Source organism: Aureobasidium melanogenum (assembly GCF_000721775.1).
Source record: "Aureobasidium melanogenum CBS 110374 unplaced genomic scaffold scaffold_7, whole genome shotgun sequence".
NCBI lineage: Eukaryota > Fungi > Ascomycota > Dothideomycetes > Dothideales > Saccotheciaceae > Aureobasidium > Aureobasidium melanogenum.
Window position 1 is genome coordinate 475,709 of NW_024470059.1, and position 17,455 is coordinate 493,163.

General features: G+C 51.0%; 7 protein-coding genes across 7 annotated transcripts; 2 read left to right on the forward strand and 5 right to left on the reverse strand.

Annotated features, from left to right (window-relative positions):
• Window positions 1–2,521: 2,521 nt before the first annotated feature.
• On the reverse strand, window positions 2,522–4,697 carry M437DRAFT_46039 (P-loop containing nucleoside triphosphate hydrolase protein; the record flags this gene model as incomplete). Its single annotated transcript, XM_041021193.1, has 4 exons — window positions 2,522–2,730; window positions 2,788–2,916; window positions 3,525–4,601; window positions 4,658–4,697. 4 exons carry the CDS (start codon window positions 4,695–4,697, stop codon window positions 2,522–2,524), a joined length of 1,455 nt encoding a protein of 484 aa, XP_040880888.1.
• Window positions 4,698–5,425: 728 nt separating this feature from the next.
• M437DRAFT_45525 (uncharacterized protein) lies at window positions 5,426–7,250 on the reverse strand (the record flags this gene model as incomplete). The annotated part of the gene is made up of 2 exons (XM_041021098.1): window positions 5,426–6,967; window positions 7,020–7,250. 2 exons carry the CDS (start codon window positions 7,248–7,250, stop codon window positions 5,426–5,428), a joined length of 1,773 nt encoding a protein of 590 aa, XP_040880889.1.
• A 752-nt stretch (window positions 7,251–8,002) lies between these two features.
• On the reverse strand, window positions 8,003–9,658 carry M437DRAFT_74432 (IMP-specific 5'-nucleotidase-like protein 1; the record flags this gene model as incomplete). The annotated part of the gene is made up of 7 exons (XM_041026236.1): window positions 8,003–8,138; window positions 8,190–8,194; window positions 8,244–8,383; window positions 8,435–8,480; window positions 8,529–9,440; window positions 9,497–9,517; window positions 9,641–9,658. 7 exons carry the CDS (start codon window positions 9,656–9,658, stop codon window positions 8,003–8,005), a joined length of 1,278 nt encoding a protein of 425 aa, XP_040880890.1.
• Window positions 9,659–9,931: 273 nt separating this feature from the next.
• On the forward strand, window positions 9,932–11,330 carry M437DRAFT_45947 (uncharacterized protein; the record flags this gene model as incomplete). Its single annotated transcript, XM_041021182.1, has 2 exons — window positions 9,932–10,209; window positions 10,265–11,330. Coding segments are annotated over 2 exons (1,344 nt in total), but the record flags the coding sequence as incomplete, so codon positions are not given.
• A 1,005-nt stretch (window positions 11,331–12,335) lies between these two features.
• On the forward strand, window positions 12,336–14,733 carry M437DRAFT_45989 (6-phosphofructokinase; the record flags this gene model as incomplete). Its single annotated transcript, XM_041021184.1, has 3 exons — window positions 12,336–13,541; window positions 13,594–13,896; window positions 13,972–14,733. 3 exons carry the CDS (start codon window positions 12,336–12,338, stop codon window positions 14,731–14,733), a joined length of 2,271 nt encoding a protein of 756 aa, XP_040880892.1.
• Window positions 14,734–14,983: 250 nt separating this feature from the next.
• M437DRAFT_46079 (NAD(P)-binding protein) lies at window positions 14,984–16,168 on the reverse strand (the record flags this gene model as incomplete). The annotated part of the gene is made up of 1 exon (XM_041021203.1): window positions 14,984–16,168. The coding sequence occupies one exon, from the start codon at window positions 16,166–16,168 to the stop codon at window positions 14,984–14,986; it is 1,185 nt and encodes a 394-aa protein (XP_040880893.1).
• A 222-nt stretch (window positions 16,169–16,390) lies between these two features.
• On the reverse strand, window positions 16,391–16,909 carry M437DRAFT_65178 (uncharacterized protein; the record flags this gene model as incomplete). Its single annotated transcript, XM_041024553.1, has 1 exon — window positions 16,391–16,909. One exon carries the CDS (start codon window positions 16,907–16,909, stop codon window positions 16,391–16,393), a length of 519 nt encoding a protein of 172 aa, XP_040880894.1.
• Window positions 16,910–17,455: the final 546 nt, after the last annotated feature.

Consider the following 17,455-nt stretch of genomic DNA (forward strand, 5'->3'; position numbering starts at 1 on the left):
TATTCTCAACACCTCGATTTGAACAACCTATGCTGCAGGAGATAGGCTCCTCATTCTCGTGCCGAGTAAGGATAGAGGTGTCCAACACGCTTCGTCGGCTTCGAGACACTGTGTTAATCTTCGTGTTCTGTGCATCCGAAAGCATGCACTTACCCGGTCTCTGCTGTGATTGCGCCCGCATTGCATCTACTCTCTCACTTCGCTTTGCAGACACGATCCCCAATCTCGCGCTATCAGGCTTGTCTACCTTCCCAATGTATACCCATACCCCGATGAGCTGCCCAAAGCATACGAACGTCGCATGAACGATGTCTCACCTTTACGGCCGTACAACCGAAGAAAGTCCAAGGGTCTCCGGGTCTGTGTGGGCTGCATGCTTCCTTCTGCTCATCGTCATCAGATGGGGTCTCTCGCATGCGCGCTCGCGACTTGGCGGACAAACTCGGAGAGAACTCCTCTATTGGCTCTGCTTTGACTCGTTCGTTCCCTTCCCGCTTTCCCCATCATCCATCCTTTCCCTGCCCTCTTATTCCGTCTACCCTACGTACGTGAGAACTATTCTAATCCTTCTTTTGGTGGATGCTTTTTTCCAACTTTGCTTTTCAACCCTCTTGTGGGGATGCACGACGCAATTCTGGGGCAGAAAAACAAAAAGTGTTGCAACACTTGCCGACAACGAATAGCTCGTTCTCTGGATACGAAACCCTTCATCGGAGAATTTATCGCATCCTTCCTTCCGCCCCAAACCTTGCTTTGCAGGGTACGTATCAAACTCTAATTGTTGCTACGCTGCTAATATTTTCCCTTTTTGGCGAGTGCTTTTGTGTTTCCCAGTTTTTGCTCACCAACCAACACTTGTCGCTTGTGTTGTGACTTTCGGATTGTGGTTCAAGCGTTATGATGTTCCACGGTTCGAGTGCATTGGAAAATCCCATTGTGATTCATCACAAAAGGGAGAAAGCTGATGATGCAGGTGGTGGAATGAGGAATCAGATGCTGATTGCTGATGCTACCTTCGTAAACTCTATCCTCCACCACACTTGCTGCCAGCTTATCCACTTAGGCCTGCGTTGATAGGCACCACTATGGAGTTGCATTCAGCACGTGGATATCTTTCTTGGTTGCACCTGACCTCAATTATCGCCTTCCGTCGTCACGGTCATTAATTGTCAGATTGTTGCGACGCAGGCCGTCGGCCTGAACAAACGACCCACACTCATGCAACATGTAGTGGGGCTTGCTCTACTGTGACCTGGCGTGTCATGCTACTTTCCAAGAGATAGGCGGAGTAGCATCCATCCACGTGTATTCACCTCTATCCCATCCAACCTATCGCTATTCTTATCCTTATAGGATCCATATATTGATATGCAGCGAGGAGGTCTGGGCGAGGTTGGCATGATAGGCAATGTCATCAATTCGAACCCACGTGCTCGCGGCTCTTTGATGGGTGATAGGAGCTTCTTAGACAGGCATTGTGCACCGAGCATCGAGGGAGAGAAGAGGCAGTCGATGATATTGGTGATGATTCTGACATCAATTGACCACTTCATTACTTGAGCAATGAGAAGTTCAAAGTGGGATGCTGGAGTCAGGGTGATACGCTCAACCACTGATCAAAAACGTAAAGGGCATCGATCAAGGCAACAACGAGCTTACATATTATATACACACTGTCATTATGCTTCAAGGAGACGACTTCACATATCTGCAATTCTCTGTAACGATCTGATGTGCTGTGGTTGAGATATATCACCAATACAATCCTGAGCATTTGTTTGACGGGTCATCCACCAGCAGCCATGCGAACCACCTTCCGCTGGCAACTTTCACAAAACAGATTCTGCAGAAATGCAGAGATGTAGAGAAGACAGCAATGATGGTTTTGCATGAGCCATATGTATAAGTTTGCACATATAAGAGGTGGAAGCATGCAAGAGCCGAGCCACTCCTGATCTCGTGTCGAAATTCCCTAGATCAACCGATCAACAGTGAAAGGTCAATTCCCATATGTTTATTTTGAAGGTCAGTCTAGATCGTTCGAGGGCAGAGACATGCTCATGATGATTGTCTGCTGGACTGCAATGATAGTAATCATGAACATTCCTGATTCGAGTCTCGATCTTAGGGTCCAAGGCACCCACTATTACATCTTCCATGAAGAGAAAACGTAAAGGACAGCAGATCAAATGACGGCAATGCAAAGCCTATGTAGAGTAAAAGGCTCAAGGTAACACTGGTTCTCAGATGGGCACAGCACGGGACAAACAGTTTACAGTAAAACTTCTATTCTTTTGCTTAATAGGACATGATAGCTAGCAACGCAATCTAAACGTTATGCTTAAAAACGCCCAAACTCGTCATGAAAACTCCGTGTCCGCCTTGATTAGTATGCAGGACTAAAGACTGATAAAAAAAACGCAATTCTTTCTTTTGGGTTGGCTCCGTACCAGGAGAACCATAAACGCCGAGAAGACCAGAAAGAGGCATGAAACAAAAAGCACGAAAAGGGTATCATCATCTACCAGCGAGAGTCACGACCGAGGGGAGCGCTGTTGGAGCTGGTGAAGCCGCCACGACCGCGGCCACCGCCACCACGTCCACGACCACCGCCCCAGCGACCGTGGCCACCACCGCCACCACCGTAGCGGACCATCTCAGCGAGACGGGGGTCGATGTTCTGCTTAGCCTCGGCCAAGACGTTAACAAGGTCGCGAGCCTGCTTGGAGTCTGGAGGGTATGTCAGCTTATGTTCTGTGATATGGCCAGAAATGGGTAAAAACTCACTCTCAGTGGTGAAGAAGGTGATGGCGGTACCCATAGCACCTGCACGACCGGTACGGCCGATTCTGTGAATGTAATCCTCAGAGTTGTTGGGGTAGTCGTAGTTGAGAACGTGGGTAATGTTGCGAACATCTTTGAAAGCAAGGGTTAGCATGCCTGTTGCGAGAACAGTGTGTATCAAAAGCGAGCCTTTGTCGGTCGCGTAATCTGATGAAGAGGCGTGCAATAGTGATATTGACAACACTCTGTGCGCTCCATAGGAGTCGAGGCTTTGTAGAAAAAGCAGATAGCAATCATAGCAATCACATGTCACAGGCCGTAGAAGATATCATGCAGGATATCTTCGAGGTCCTACCGTCTCGGATGCCTTGGAAGCGCGTAACAAAACTACAATGCAGCGGTGCGCGGCGAAAATACCTGCATCTCACTCTCTACTGAGCAAAAAGGCGCACAAAGCGCAAAGTAGAGGGCGAGAGGTACGATGCGAAGCCAAAATGAAAAAACAAAGGCCTCGAATCGAGCAAGTTTCTCCCAAGGATCCGGAGTAAGGAACCAGTAAACTGGACGGCCTATAAGGAACATGGTTACGTATGCAAAAGGCGCACCGAGTGCTCGATATAGAGCACCACTTTCAGATCACGCAAGTGCGAGCAACGGAGGAGGGGAGAATTGGCAGTGTAGTGGAGGAAAGGGAAAGGGGAGGTGCTGTGAGTGTTGGAGAGGGGGTTGTTCAATCATACCGATACCACGAGAAGCCACATCAGTGGCAACCATGATGGGGCTCTTGCCCTGCTTGAATTCGTTGAGAACCCAGTCACGTTCCTGCTGCTGCTTGTCACCGTGGATGGAGAGGGCTGGCCAGCCGTCTTGTCTGAGGAAGCGGGTGATCTCGTCGGCGACACGCTTGGTGCCAGTGAAGATGAGGCACTTGTTGTCCTTGTCCTCCATGATCTTCTCGAGGTGCTTGATCATCTTGTCGCGCTTCTCGAATTCGGAAACGACCTCAACAACCTGGGTGATGCGGTGGTTGGCGGAAAGGTCCATGGATCCAACGTTGACCTGGATCCAGTCGTGCTGGAAGTCCTGAGCGAGGGCGCGAACCTCCTTGGGCCAGGTAGCGGACCACATGCAAGTCTGACGGTCAGGGCGAATCTGGCCGATGATCTTGCGAATTTGAGGCTCGAAACCCATGTCGAGCATACGATCAGCCTCGTCGAGAACGAGGTAGGTGACGCGGCGAAGGTTGGTCTTGCCGGACTCGAGCATGTCAATCAGACGACCGGGAGTGGCGATGCAAACTTCGACACCGCGAGCGAGATCTCTGATTTGTTGACCCTTGGGAACACCACCGTAGACACAGGTGTTGCGGATGCGCGACGATTTGCCGAACTTGTTAACTTCGGCCTGAATCTGAACAGCGAGTTCACGAGTAGGGGCGAGGATGAGGACAATGGGGCCGTCACCAGGGGAGAGGAGAGGCTGAGCGTTGATATGGACAATCGAGGGAAGACAGTAGGTCAGGGTCTTTCCGGAACCGGTCTCGGCAATACCGACGACGTCGCGACCAGAGAGAGCCATGGGCCAGCCCTGGGACTGGATAGGAGTGGGGTTGGCAAAGCCTTGGGCCTTGACCTCGTTGATAACGTATCCAGGGAAACCAGCCTCATCGAAGGTCTGGACGGGCTTGGGGACGTTCTTGCCCGAGACGGCGATCTGGTGAGTCTTGCGGAACTCGTCGACTTCGGCCTGAGAGCGCTCGGCAACGGAGGGTGCCTCCTTGTAGAAGGACTTCTCGAACTTGGGAAGGGTGCTCATGTCTGCAAGACGGTTAGCATATTGAAACCAACGATCAAAAAATATGGGAAAGACGTACCCCACTGCTGGCTCTTGAGACCGGAACCAAGCTGGCCCATTCTGTCGCCGCCTTGGCCACCACCGTAGCCGCCGGATCTGCCACTGCTAAATGTTAGTGAATGAATGAGAAGTGATGGGTGGATAGAGATAAGATGAAGCAGAGCTGAGCAGAGTCTTATTAAGAATCGTACCCGTCGTAAGAGCGACTGGTTGAATAGTCGCCGTAGGAGCTTTGTCCATAGGATCTCGAGTTGTCGTACCCGCCAGAGTAGCCATTGCCGCCACCGTAACCACCGCCGCCGCGCGAGCCGCCGTAACCACCACCGCCGTAAGACATGATGGGTGTTTGTGTGAAGGAAAGTGGGAGTTGTCGGAGTGTTGTGGGATGAACTCTGCGTTCGTGTGATGCAAAGAGTTCAAGAGTGAAAAAGAGATGATAGAAGAAGGGGGGTTGATGAAAAGAGAGAGAGTGTAGAGGTTGCAGAAAGAAAAGTGAGAAGGCGCGCGCGGCTTGATAAAAGTGGTTGGCTGCTGCTGCGTTTTTGCGACAGGGCGGCGACTTTCTGCCACGCTAGCAAACGCTAGAAGAACTTTGATTGTCAAGCCTGGACATTCTCGCCTTTTCGATGCGACGCTGACCCGGACGTTGGACCCTTTTCACTTCAAGCTTCTCAACAGCATGGCAAAACCATGTACTCGATGCCTTGCATGGCGTTTGCATATGTGAATGTTTATACAAGTGAATATTCTATTTGTACATTGAAAGTATCAAAGTGATGCTGTCTTCTCAGTCCTCAAACGGCAGATCTTGCAAGGCCTTTGGCTCGAGGTCTTTCTTGTTCTTAACCCACGTGCCGTCTCTCTTCTTTTGTTTTTTCACCAGGTTTTGGCGAAGGTGCCTCAGCTGTCTGCTGTCCCTTCTTAACTCTATGAGCTTTTCTTTGGGAACGATGTTCTTTCCATCCATTCTGTCCATTAGCCTTGTGACAAAAGCACTCAGCTTTGATCGTCTCTGAGACCAATCTTGCATCTGATCCTGAGGGATTAACTGCTTTTTCATCAATTGATCAATGGCGCCAATGACTGTTCTCATCAGGGCCACAATATCATGTCTTGCCGTTACTGATGTCCTACCCGAGTCGAATGTTCCAAACGAGACAATTGACCTCAACTTCGTGATAGGATCTGACAGACGATCGATTACTTGGCTAATGACTTCTCCATCTTGCGTAGAGAGGGCCAACTCCATGTATTGAGTGAGTGTCGTCGGGTCAGGCTCCACCTGATAGTGCTCGCTCAGCTCGAAAAGTTGGTTGGCATGTTTCATTACGTTTGGGTTGTTCTTGTCGCGGCTGCAGGCACTCATCGCAATGCGGAAGGTCTTGCGATGAGGTTTCCAGCCGTAAGCCGGGATCGTATCCTTGACTAGATCGAGAGTCCGACCAGATGCGCGGGTTTGCCGTAAGATACGCATGAAAGTATGAATGTTGTCCATATCGGGCTTCAGTGCGTATGTAGATTTGTTGGTGAGCAGATCCCAATATTCGTATGACGTCCGGAAAGCGTGTGCCAACTTGCAGGCCTCGAGAAGGAGTGAAAAGGTGTTGTTTCCTGGTTTGACGAGTGTGACGGATGGGTTGCCTCGGCTGTCGAGCAAAAGTGCTTGGTCAAACTCGGTCTCGGGTTCCTCGCCTTCTGTAATGTCCTTGCGATCCTTCTTCACATCGGCGGGCATGCGAATAGGCAGATTCAGAGAGGCCATCCTCATCTTGCTACCGAGCTTGGGGACCAGACGAGGGATGCCCATGGTCTGTTCAATCAGGGAGAGGACATCATCCCAGTCTTTTGGCTGCAGACCAATGAGTAAGAGGCGACCCATGGCGGCTACCATCTCTTCGTTGACGGCGATGTCTCCAGATCGCCATCTTCCAACAATGTCTCCCCAGATTCTTCTACCTTGCTGAACAGCTGTTGCTCTAAGTGCAGCGATCTCGCTGTCGTCTGTTCTGTTGCCGCCTTCCAATAATGCATGCTCTCTGATTGCATTCAAGATTGTAGTGTACGTGTAAGCGTCGGCAGCGCCAGGCCCTTTCTCTGGGATTTTTGAGGCTATGCCCCAGAGAGAGTCCATATCATTTGCGCGTGCGCACACTCGCAGTGCTGCATTGGTGTGTATGGTTGTTGGCTTTACTCTAGAGTTTTCAGCACCCAGTGAATGGTAGATGGCAAGGGCTTTGCCGAGGGTGTCTGCCGCAACGGGAGGTTCGGATAGACCACGAAGGAGGATAACGTAAGTATGCGAGTCGGGGAACTGTGCGCGCTTTTTCATCTATGCAAACGTCAATTGACAGCGCTGGTCATGGTGCATAGACAAGTCGTACCTCGTTGTATATCTTCAGAGCGGTGGCGACCTGTTTCTCGGAAAGCAAGTGGCCGATGATGTGATTCCAACTGACGATGCATTCCATGTCCTTGCTGGCAATACGAGTGAGACCAAGAGCCTTCTCGACGTCGCCCTTCTTGAGAACGCCACGGACATGGTCGGCGAGCTTGAGCGGGTCCGGTAGATATTGTAATTCCCTTCTGATCTTCTTCTCCAGTGCCAAATTCATGTTGGGCATCTTGCCATCTTGTTGATCTTCAGAGGGTACACGGACTTTGCGATGTTCATTGTTCTTGATCCAAGTCTTGGTCGGATCGTATTTCTTTTGTGGTACCCCATCAACCAGAGTTGTACGTTGACTATTTTGAACCTCAGACGTGATGTCGTCGAGCTTTTCGTCGCGCGTCGGTGTAGCGTCTCTTCTAGACTCTGTTGTATACTGTCGGACGGCTTGAGATGATCGCGCATGGGGTGCGATGCGACTTTGGAGATACGGCCGAGGACCTGTGCTGGCCTCGGCAGTGATTGCACGAATGCATCTGAGTAAGCTGTTCCTGCACTCTGACATCGAACTAAGTGCAGTTGCTAAGCTGCGAAGATGAGGCGAAATGTCCAGAGTATCATCTCTTTTCGCCGAACTTTTGATGCACAGACCATCTGTTCAAGAGTCTCGACTCGCGACCAACTCCAGCCTGTACATGCCACATTCCGTCACTCTATTTCTCTCCTAAACAGCCATAAAGTGGCACTGGCCTCTCAAGGTGCACCTGTTAGATCGGGGTAGTATTATCTTTCCAGGTTTATCTTCGACCTAGAGACGATTATGCATCTGCATCGATTTCTACGCAAGACACATAGCGGCGATATCTGAGGTCGAAACATGATATTGAATGTAATACACATTATAGGAACATCTGGTGGAAACATTCGCCTGCCGTTCATGAATCAAGCTCGTATCAGGAGTCGGGACAGAGACATCAATCAGATCATCTTCCTTTGGTCCTCGAAATTTGCATTTCCTGGAAGAGAATCAGGAGCGGTCGAAAGCTGTGAGATCTCATCCAAAAGTGCGACAGTCTCTGCCGGACTAGCAATCCATGCCGTTGTACAGGCAAGCCTATCGTTCGTTAGCATATACAGTTTCGAAGAGTGCCAAAATAGCACCAACCTAGCCTGGTATCTGTTAGCATGTATCCCGCAAGCAGTGATGAATTTGACGAACCTTGAAATCATTCGCGCCAATTGACAAGAATTGGTCGCCAACATGCAGAGACTTGTTTCCTTCTATTCCGCCAAAATACCTCTGGCAACTCAGAACACCCCAGGACTTGTCACCAATGTCAATGAAGACGTCGCTTCCTCCTGTAAATCCTTTAGTCATTGTGTCTCCAAGTTCGGTGTGCCAATCCTTACCATTAAAGGCGCAGAATGGTAGCCTCTTGCCAACGGGAGTCATTTCCTATTTCCTGTAAGCAAACGTCGAGCAAAGCATTGTCGTAGCACGTACCAATGTCTTCTGGCAGACAAGAACAGTCTCCTCAAGCTGTTCTCGCGAAAGTTTGAATCCTTCGATTGGGATGATACCAACCGCTCTTTCTTTTCGAAGAATGTTAGCCTTGAGCCTCATGGCATCGACACAACTGTGAAGGGACTTTTCTGCAACATTCAACAATTCTGTAACATCTTCTTGTGTCCAAGATTGCATTTCCTGCAGCGTCCACTGCTTGCGTGGGATGGCAACAAGTCTGTCCGGGCTCTCGCTAGCGAATTGGAAGAGGTAGCTCGCCTCTCCTCCAAGAACAATGAGATTCTTCTTGGTATCATTTGGGAGATCAGATGTTGCTATGGCGTCGAGTAGACCGTGTAATCTACCATAGTACTTTGATGCTTCAGTGTAACCAGCGGCAGTCACAATCCCGATGCGAGTGCCATTTCTCATCAACTCCAGGATACGAGGAATGGCTGGGTTGTCATCGGTCAGAGATTGGCCATCATCATACAACGTAACATCACCATCGAATGTGACAAGATCTAGCCGGCTGTGCTTGACCAACGACATGACTTGAGCAGTATTGAGAATCAAACGAATATCGTTGAAACTGGGGGCGACAAATCTCCTTGAACTTATGTATCGTCTTTGGTCTTGCCATTCGAACGCATCTCTCAGCATAAGAGGCGTGAAGAAGACACCAACAGTCGGAACTAGCAGTTTGAGCTTGGAATGGGTATGTGTGCCCTCTTTTTGGCGTGAGATGTGGTCATTGATGAGCCCTTCAACATCACTCATGATCTGGGCATAGCGCTCGTGGGCATTGCGAGCCATCTCATCAGTACCATGAATACCATCTTGGCCAAAAAGTGCGGTAGGCTGAGATAGGAGCACAAATGGTACAGCAAGGAGGCCTTTGATCCATTCAATCTGACACAAACTTAGCAAGAGTGGAGTGAAATCAGCCGGTCAGACCAGGGACGTACCAATTGATCACGGCGGTGAGTCTTGGAGGACGAATTAGCAAGATCCAGGTTGTTCATGCTTCGGTATACGAACCTTGAGAGCATCTAGATGCAGTTAGTATCAAGTGTCAGCATGTGATAGCCATTGATAAACATACACTCGACACGGTATCTAGTGGTCATTCTGGCGTTGCGGTTTCAGACTTGTCGATTGGGAATGGAAAGTCACCAAGTGTAAGTCACAAAGAAGTGAAGAAGATGGCCACGACAGAAGATAGCCGGAGGTGGCCGACAAGAGTGACAGCAGCAGGTTGTTAACAGATTGGTGATAGGCATGTGATGCTGCACCCCACAGCGCTAAACAGCGGGTAGAAGCGGTGGCGCAGATCTCTTGTGCTTGCTCAGGAACCGCTGACGCTTGTGCCGACGCCGAAGCTTTCCTTAATCCAATCCACCATGGCCGACATCACTCTTCCCTCGTCCTTGCTGCAACCGCGCGACGACAGCGAAGCAGACTCACTCTTATCGATCCTTGGGCGCATTCACGATGAGCGCGGCCACTTTCGACATATCACCGAGCAAGGCCTACAGGCTGAAATAGCTGCCAACGACAACGACGAAGAGAGCTCCGAGACAGATGACGACGAGGATGGCGCAGACCCAGATGGACTAGAAGAGAAAGACCGCCGGGAACAGCTATGGACAGCTAGAGCAGAGATGAGGCAACATGTTGAGTGCGTTCCCTTGCGACTGTTCATTGTCAGCAAGACAAATTACTGACACTCCCAGCTCCGCACGCAACGAAGTACTCATCGCTCTGGACTTTGTCTCCCTGCTGATCTCCAAAGAAGCCCCCAAACAGGCCGACCTTACAATGTCACCGCATCTGAAACAGTTCATCAAGCCCGGAACCCTCGCTATGGATATGTGGCAGAACGTCCCGCCCAACAAGGAGCAAGAGAAGGTCGACGATACAATCGCTCGTGGCTGGAGAATGCAATCGCTTCAAGCCTCCGCTGATTCTCTATTGGGTGCTGCGACTCGCTTGGAGAACGACGTCAGGAGAGAGACACATTACTGGGAACAAGTCTTGTCTGTCAGCGACAAAGGCTGGTCAATTTCTCGTCTGCCTCGTGAGAAACACAACCTTGGCGTTCGCTTTGGCTTCTTGGAAGCGCTTGGAGAGTTTAGAGACCGTGGGCTTGCTGCTTTGAGATCAGATGAAGATGGCAATGTTCTACTCGACAAAGGCATTGGAAACAACAGCAAAGTCCTGAGGGTACGCATCCAAAAAGGTGATCACATTGCTGGCGTCTCACGGATGCCCGATGTCTCGAACGATTCAGAAACCACTCTCGAAGCACGTATTCGTCACGCTCGAGACTCGTTGTACGAGGAAGAATTGTTCCATGAAATCATTCGGGAATCGCGAAGTCTGGCATCATACGGTGTTGATATGCGCGAGTCGACTGTTCGTCTTCCCACAAGATTGTCCTCGACTGCTTCATCATCCACATCAGATGCGCAAGAAGTCTTGATTGACTTATTACCATTGACTGCAATTGAGATGAAATCTCATGAGAAGCAGCCAGAAGATGCGTGGGCCCAAGCTATCGCACTGGCCCTTCGCCTGTTCCTTTCGTACACTCACCGCGAGAGACTGACACGCCGATCTGATCTGCCTCCACCAATGTCAAGCGCGAGAAAAAACACACCAGTTGCAAGCATCATGAAGCCCGTCCTGACCTTACTGCAACACCGGTCAATACTTGGTGATGTCGGCGCCTATCTCGAGCGTATCAAAAAGCTTCTAGATGCTGCATCAGTTGATACTACAATCGAGACAGCGGCGTTCGACCCAGCACTCTTGAGGTCTGCAGAAACGATAGAGACTCTCATACAAAGAGGTCTCACGCCACTGCATTCGCGAATGAAGATATCGCTCAAGGCAGCGCATCTGACCGAGGCACTCGAGTTCGGTATCGAAGTGCGTACATCCATTTCACCACCTGCTTTCGGCAGTGCCATGTTGGTCACTTCACCGATAGGCCTATCGCGAGTCGAGATACCAGAAATTCAGGAGCTCAAAGACTACTTGAACACAGCGGTGGCCAACGCTTTGGGCTATGGAATTGCAGACAAGCTGGTTAACTGGACCCTCAACGATAGGTGCAGTATGCTCACCCGAACCAATAGCAATGATAAGATCAGCATTGAGATTCAGGGAAATGAAAATGCAGGGCAGGACAGTCTGGTGTTACGAACAGCCAAAGAGAGATTTGAATGGAAGGTCGAGGACGAGATGAAACAAAACGGGTTCTGGGAGGCAGTCAAACAGCACGTTTGGGACGGAGCATGAAGCCGGACATAAATTCAGGCAGGTGCAGCGACTTTCAGGGTCCAGCGTCTTTTTTTATTTTGTCGCATGGAGGGGCTGGTGATAGCTAGCCAGCGAAATAGACGATAGAGCAGCAACGAGCAGCAACAACTAGCAGGGCAAGAATCACGAGTTTACGGTGAGCTGATATGGAGTGTCCCTCAGAGCGTGCCACAAACAAATGGTGAGATTCTTGGCCTGTAAGACCGCAGTCGGACCGCGATGTTGACTGGCACTGGCCAATGTGTTGAGAGTGACGTATCGCAGACCGGAGAGTCTTGGGGGGTTCTCTCAAGATTTCACCTCGCAGTTTGGCTGAAGCCTCTTTTTCTTGTATTCACAACCATCTCTCCACCACGTGTCTCGACGACTTTATAAACCCAGCTGACCAAGCTCTCTGTCTGGTACAGCTTCACACGCTCTCCAAATAATACAACCACCCTCACATTCGCATAAAAAAACACAACACAATTGGCCTCTACCATGGCCCAGGTCAACCTCGCCCCTCCCGCCATGCCCGCGGGCAAGAAGCGCATTGCTGTCATGACTTCCGGAGGTGACTCCCAAGGAATGTCTGGCGCTGTGCGTGCCGTTGTCCGTCAGACCATCGCCTCGGGCTGCGATGCATTCGCCGTCTACGAAGGTTACGAAGGTCTCGTTCAGGGTGGAGACATGATCAAGCAGATGCGCTGGGAGGACGTCCGTGGATGGCTCTCAGAAGGTGGTACCCTCATCGGAACAGCAAGATGCATGTCCTTCAAGGAGCGTGCCGGCAGACTGCAAGCGGCTAAGAACATGATTGACAAGGGCATTGATGCCTTGGTTGTCTGTGGTGGTGACGGCAGTTTGACTGGTGCAGACAGATTCAGAGGCGAGTGGCCCAGTCTGGTCGAGGAGCTGGTTTCCAATGGTACTTTCAAGAAGGAGGCAGTCGAGCCTTTCAGACATCTCAACATTGTTGGTCTGGTCGGTTCCATTGACAACGACTTGGCTGGTACCGATGCCACCATTGGATGCTACTCATCGCTGCAGCGCATCTGTCAGGCTGTCGACTACATTGACGCTACCGCTTTCTCTCACCAGCGTGCCTTCGTCGTCGAGGTCATGGGCAGACACTGTGGTTGGCTCGCCCTGATGGCCGGTGTTTCTACTGGTGCCGACTTCGTTTTCCTTCCCGAGAACCCTCCGTCCGAGAACTGGGAGACCGAGATGTGCGAGATTGTCCAGCGCCACCGCAAGCTCGGAAAGAGAAAGACAATTGTCATTGTTGCTGAGGGAGCCCACGACCGTCAGCTCAACGCTATTTCGCCAAACAAGGTCAAGGATCTGCTTGCTGGCAAGCTTGGTCTCGACACCAGAGTCACCACTCTTGGTCACGTCCAGCGTGGTGGTACTGCCGTTGCCTACGACCGTATGTTGTCTACTCTGCAGGGTGTCGAAGCCGTCAAGGCTGTCCTCGACTCGACCCCCGAGACTCCCAGTCCTGTTATTTGCATTGTCGAGAACAAGATTGTTCGCAAGTCATTGATGGAGGCTGTCAAGCTGACCCAATCCGTCGCCGAGGCTATTGAGCGCAAGGACTTCAAGGCAGCCATGAAGTTGAGAGGTGCCGAGTTCGACGAGTACTGGACTGCTTACAGCACTACCGTCTCGACCGACAAGGAGGAGTTGCTGCTTCCCAAGGAGAAGGTAAGATCATGTTTCATGACAACTGCAAAGACTAGAACTGACATTAATACAGCGCATGCGCGTTGGTATCATCCACGTCGGAGCCCCTGCTGGTGGTATGAACGCTGCCACCCGTGCTGCCACTGCCTACTGTCTTACCCGTGGTCACACCCCCATCGCCCTCCACAACGGTTTCCCTGGACTCGCCCGCCACTACAAGGATGAGGAATCCTCTGTCCGCGAGATCAAGTGGCTCGATGCCGAGAACTGGGCCAGCAAGGGTGGTTCCGAGATTGGAACCAACCGTGCTACTCCTTCCGAGGACTACGACGGTGTCTCGGACGCCCTCACTCACCACAAGATCGATGCTCTCTTCGTTGTCGGTGGTTTCGAGGCCTTCACTGCCGTCTCTGAGCTTCGCAAGGCCAGACGCGACTACGATGCCTTCAAGATCCCCATCGTCGTTCTTCCCGCAACCGTCTCCAACAACGTCCCTGGTACCGAGTACTCCATTGGTAGCGACACCTGTTTGAACGCCCTGATCGACTACTGCGATGCCATCAAGCAATCCGCTGCTGCCTCCCGTCGTCGTGTCTTCGTTGTTGAGACACAGGGTGGTGCTTCAGGTTACATCGCTACCATCGCCGGTCTCTCCATTGGTGCCGTCGCCGTCTACACACCCGAGGAGGGCATCCACCTCAAGATGATCGCTTCCGATATCGAGCACCTGAAGGAGCAATTCGCCAAGGACAAGGGCCAAAACCGCAGCGGAAAGATCATTCTCCGCAACGAAAAGGCCTCCAAGACCTACACCACCGAGATCATCGCCAACATTATCCGCGAAGAGAGTGGCGGCAAGTTCGACTCGCGTTTCGCCGTCCCTGGACACGTGCAACAGGGTGGTATCCCCTCGCCCATGGACCGTGTCCGTGCCGTTCGTTTCGGTGTCAAGAGTATGCAGCACATCGAGTCCTTTGCCGGCAAGTCCAAGGACGAGATCGCAAACGACCCTCTGTCGTGCTCGGTCATTGGAATTACTGGTGCCCAAGTGCAATTCTCGGCCATGGAGAAGGTTGAGAAGGAGGAGACCGACTGGAAGGACCGCCGTCCCAAGAACGAGTTCTGGATGGATTTGGTCAGCATTGTGGATACCCTCTCAGGCCGTCCTCGTCCTAAGAAGGAGGATTCTATTGCTGCTGGTCTGCCTGCTTAAGGAAAGTTTTGACTTCGTTCTGCTCTGGCGTTTCTTCTTACAATCATGATTGCAATGATTTCCTTATTATTTTGCTATGGCCAGAAGCCCGGGACAGTTATCATTGGGTTCTTGCATATTTAGAAAGGTATCTCTATATTCACAAAATTTATTCAGTTTCTCAAATCTCAAATGACTTGGATATGTGTATGTACAGAGGAAGCATCATTTCATTACCGACAAGATTGTTCTTTTATTTGTTGTAATTCGCTTAGGTCTTGCCAAACACAAAGACACCCTTGCCAGATCTAAAGCCTTGCAAGGTGCCTTGCACAGCCTTAATCAACTCTTCTCCCTTAGTCTCCCACTCCCATTTGACCTCATCAAAAGGCGTGTCCTTGAACTTGCCCTCTCGCACAAGATCCAAGACATGTTCAACAGTCTTTTTCTTTTCCTCTGGGTTTGCTTCTGACCATCTGCTCACCCAGAATCCATCGTAGGAAATGTTTTTGAAGATCTGGAGGCCGGCGGGCACTGTGACGGGTTCACGCGACATGGCGCCGTATGTCACGATGTGTGAGTTGTCGGCCAGGACCTTGGCCATACTGTTGACGAGTTTTCCACCTACACAGTTCAGGGCCAGAGAGATTTGTTCGCGACCGCCGTTTGTAGCTTCCTTGATGACGTTACGGAAGGACTTGTCCATTGCTTCTGAGTCTGTGAGGACGATGTCTGCACCCAAATCTTTCAATTCTTGCTTCATTGCTTCTGTGGCCGAGGGGTCGGAACGGTCGCGGATGATGTTGATACTGCGGTAGCCCCAGAGCTTTGCCAGTTGAATTGCTGCCCTGCCGACGCCTGAGTTGGCGCCGTTCTGGATGAACCAGTCGCCTTCCTTGAGCGGTACAAAGTCTTTGAGCATGCGGTAGGCGGTGCAGGGGTTTACACTGACAGTACCAGCTTGGAGAGGTGTGAGGCCTGACTTGTCTTCGATCTTGAGGAGGTTCTCGGTGGTGGTTTGAGCGTGAGTGCGCCAGGTGCCGAAACCAGGGCTGCGCATGATGACCCAGTCACCTCGTTGGAAGCCCTTGACACTGCCTCCGGCGGAGATGATCTCGGCGACACCTTCATTGCCTCCTACAGCAGTGGGTTCGGGGGCTCCGAGAGTGGTGCTAAAGGTTGGTTTGCTGGGGTAGACACCTTGGATCTGGTTGATGTCTGCGGGGTTGATGGGAGAGGCGAGGAAGCGGAGGGTTACGAGGTCTTTGTGGGCGGGAGAGATGCTGTGGCCGTGGAGGCGCAGGACGTCTTTTGGCTCGCCATAGTTGGTGAAGGCTAGTACTTTGGTTTGCTCGTAGCCGTAGGCGCTGAGGTGACGGCGGGTGACGGGCGTTGTTGTGAGACGGGCGAGAGGGGCCCGTAGGCTTGTGCTGCATGTGCTCAGGCGGAATGACATGATGTGTCTTGTATATCGTGATGAGAAGCAGGTAGGAGAAATTGTGTAGAGCTTTGAAGCTGTCGATCAACAGTGACGTCGCCGAGGGCCTTGATGACAGCCGAAAGCACCCTCCATCTTCCCGAATTTTGTTATCTCCATCTTGACTTCTTGTCATCGAAACATTGTATCAGTTCACAATGGAATCGTCAGTTTCAAGGAGACTCACCAGATCACCACCGGCTAATGTTTTTTCTGTTTCCTCACTGCTCGAGCAGTCGCATTGTTCAGCGCCCGTACTGGTTTGTTCCATGCCCTTTTCAACACCTTGGCAATACCCTGTGCAGCTTTCTTGATGGACCTCTTCTTTTCGGCTTTCCTTGTTGCATTTGCCTCGTTAGGAGTCAGACTCCAGATGCACGTCGCTTGACCTCCCGTTCCGACACACGGTCCGCCGCTCACACAGGCGCACTCCACGAATCTGGCCACTCGTGTCTGTTGTGGTACTTGTCTGAGGACCATGTCGACTACGCTTGATTGTGGCGTGTCGAACACCGACCGGAACGGGCTCTCGAACGCCTGCGACGACTCGGACATGGTCTTCAACACAGATTCTCTGCTTGAACTTGTGGGAGTCATGCTGAGATTTGTGGTGCCCTGACCTAGATTGTGTTGGAAGCTGGATCCGTCCATTATTGATACTGCTTCCATCTCGAATTCCTTTGGCTGGGCTGGTGATGTGAAAAGGCAAAGGATGGACATCTCAAAATATTGCCAGTATCTTCGTTGTGATTCCTGACTACAGTCATGCATTCTTATTCGTGAGAGAATATCTGAGACATCACAGTCTGTTCAAACGAGTCTCCAACCCCTCGACGCGGCGAATGGGACAATCCTCGTCTAGGCATCTGCGAGGACCTGAGTTATTTTGCGACATCTCCTTGAGTTGATACATGATTTCAATCACAGAGCAAACCACAGCATACAATAGAGTGTTCGAGTGCTGCGTTTCGCTCAGTCACGGGTTGCTGCCTTGAAGCGAAAAATTTATATACCTCAATACCACTCCAGGTCAGTCAGCTATAGGAACCCAGGCTTTGTATTGGTCAATTAGAGGGCGAACCTCTCGAATGGACGCATCTCTCCTCTCGACTCCTGTCATCCACTCCAGATACAAACAACGCCCCATCTCTCCTTTCCTCATTTCCTCCTTCTCATCCAACAGTGATTCTTCGTAACTGCTACAAGTCAAGAAAACACACCCTTCAACTCACACTCAAGAGTGATCAGTATACTGAAGCTAGGTAC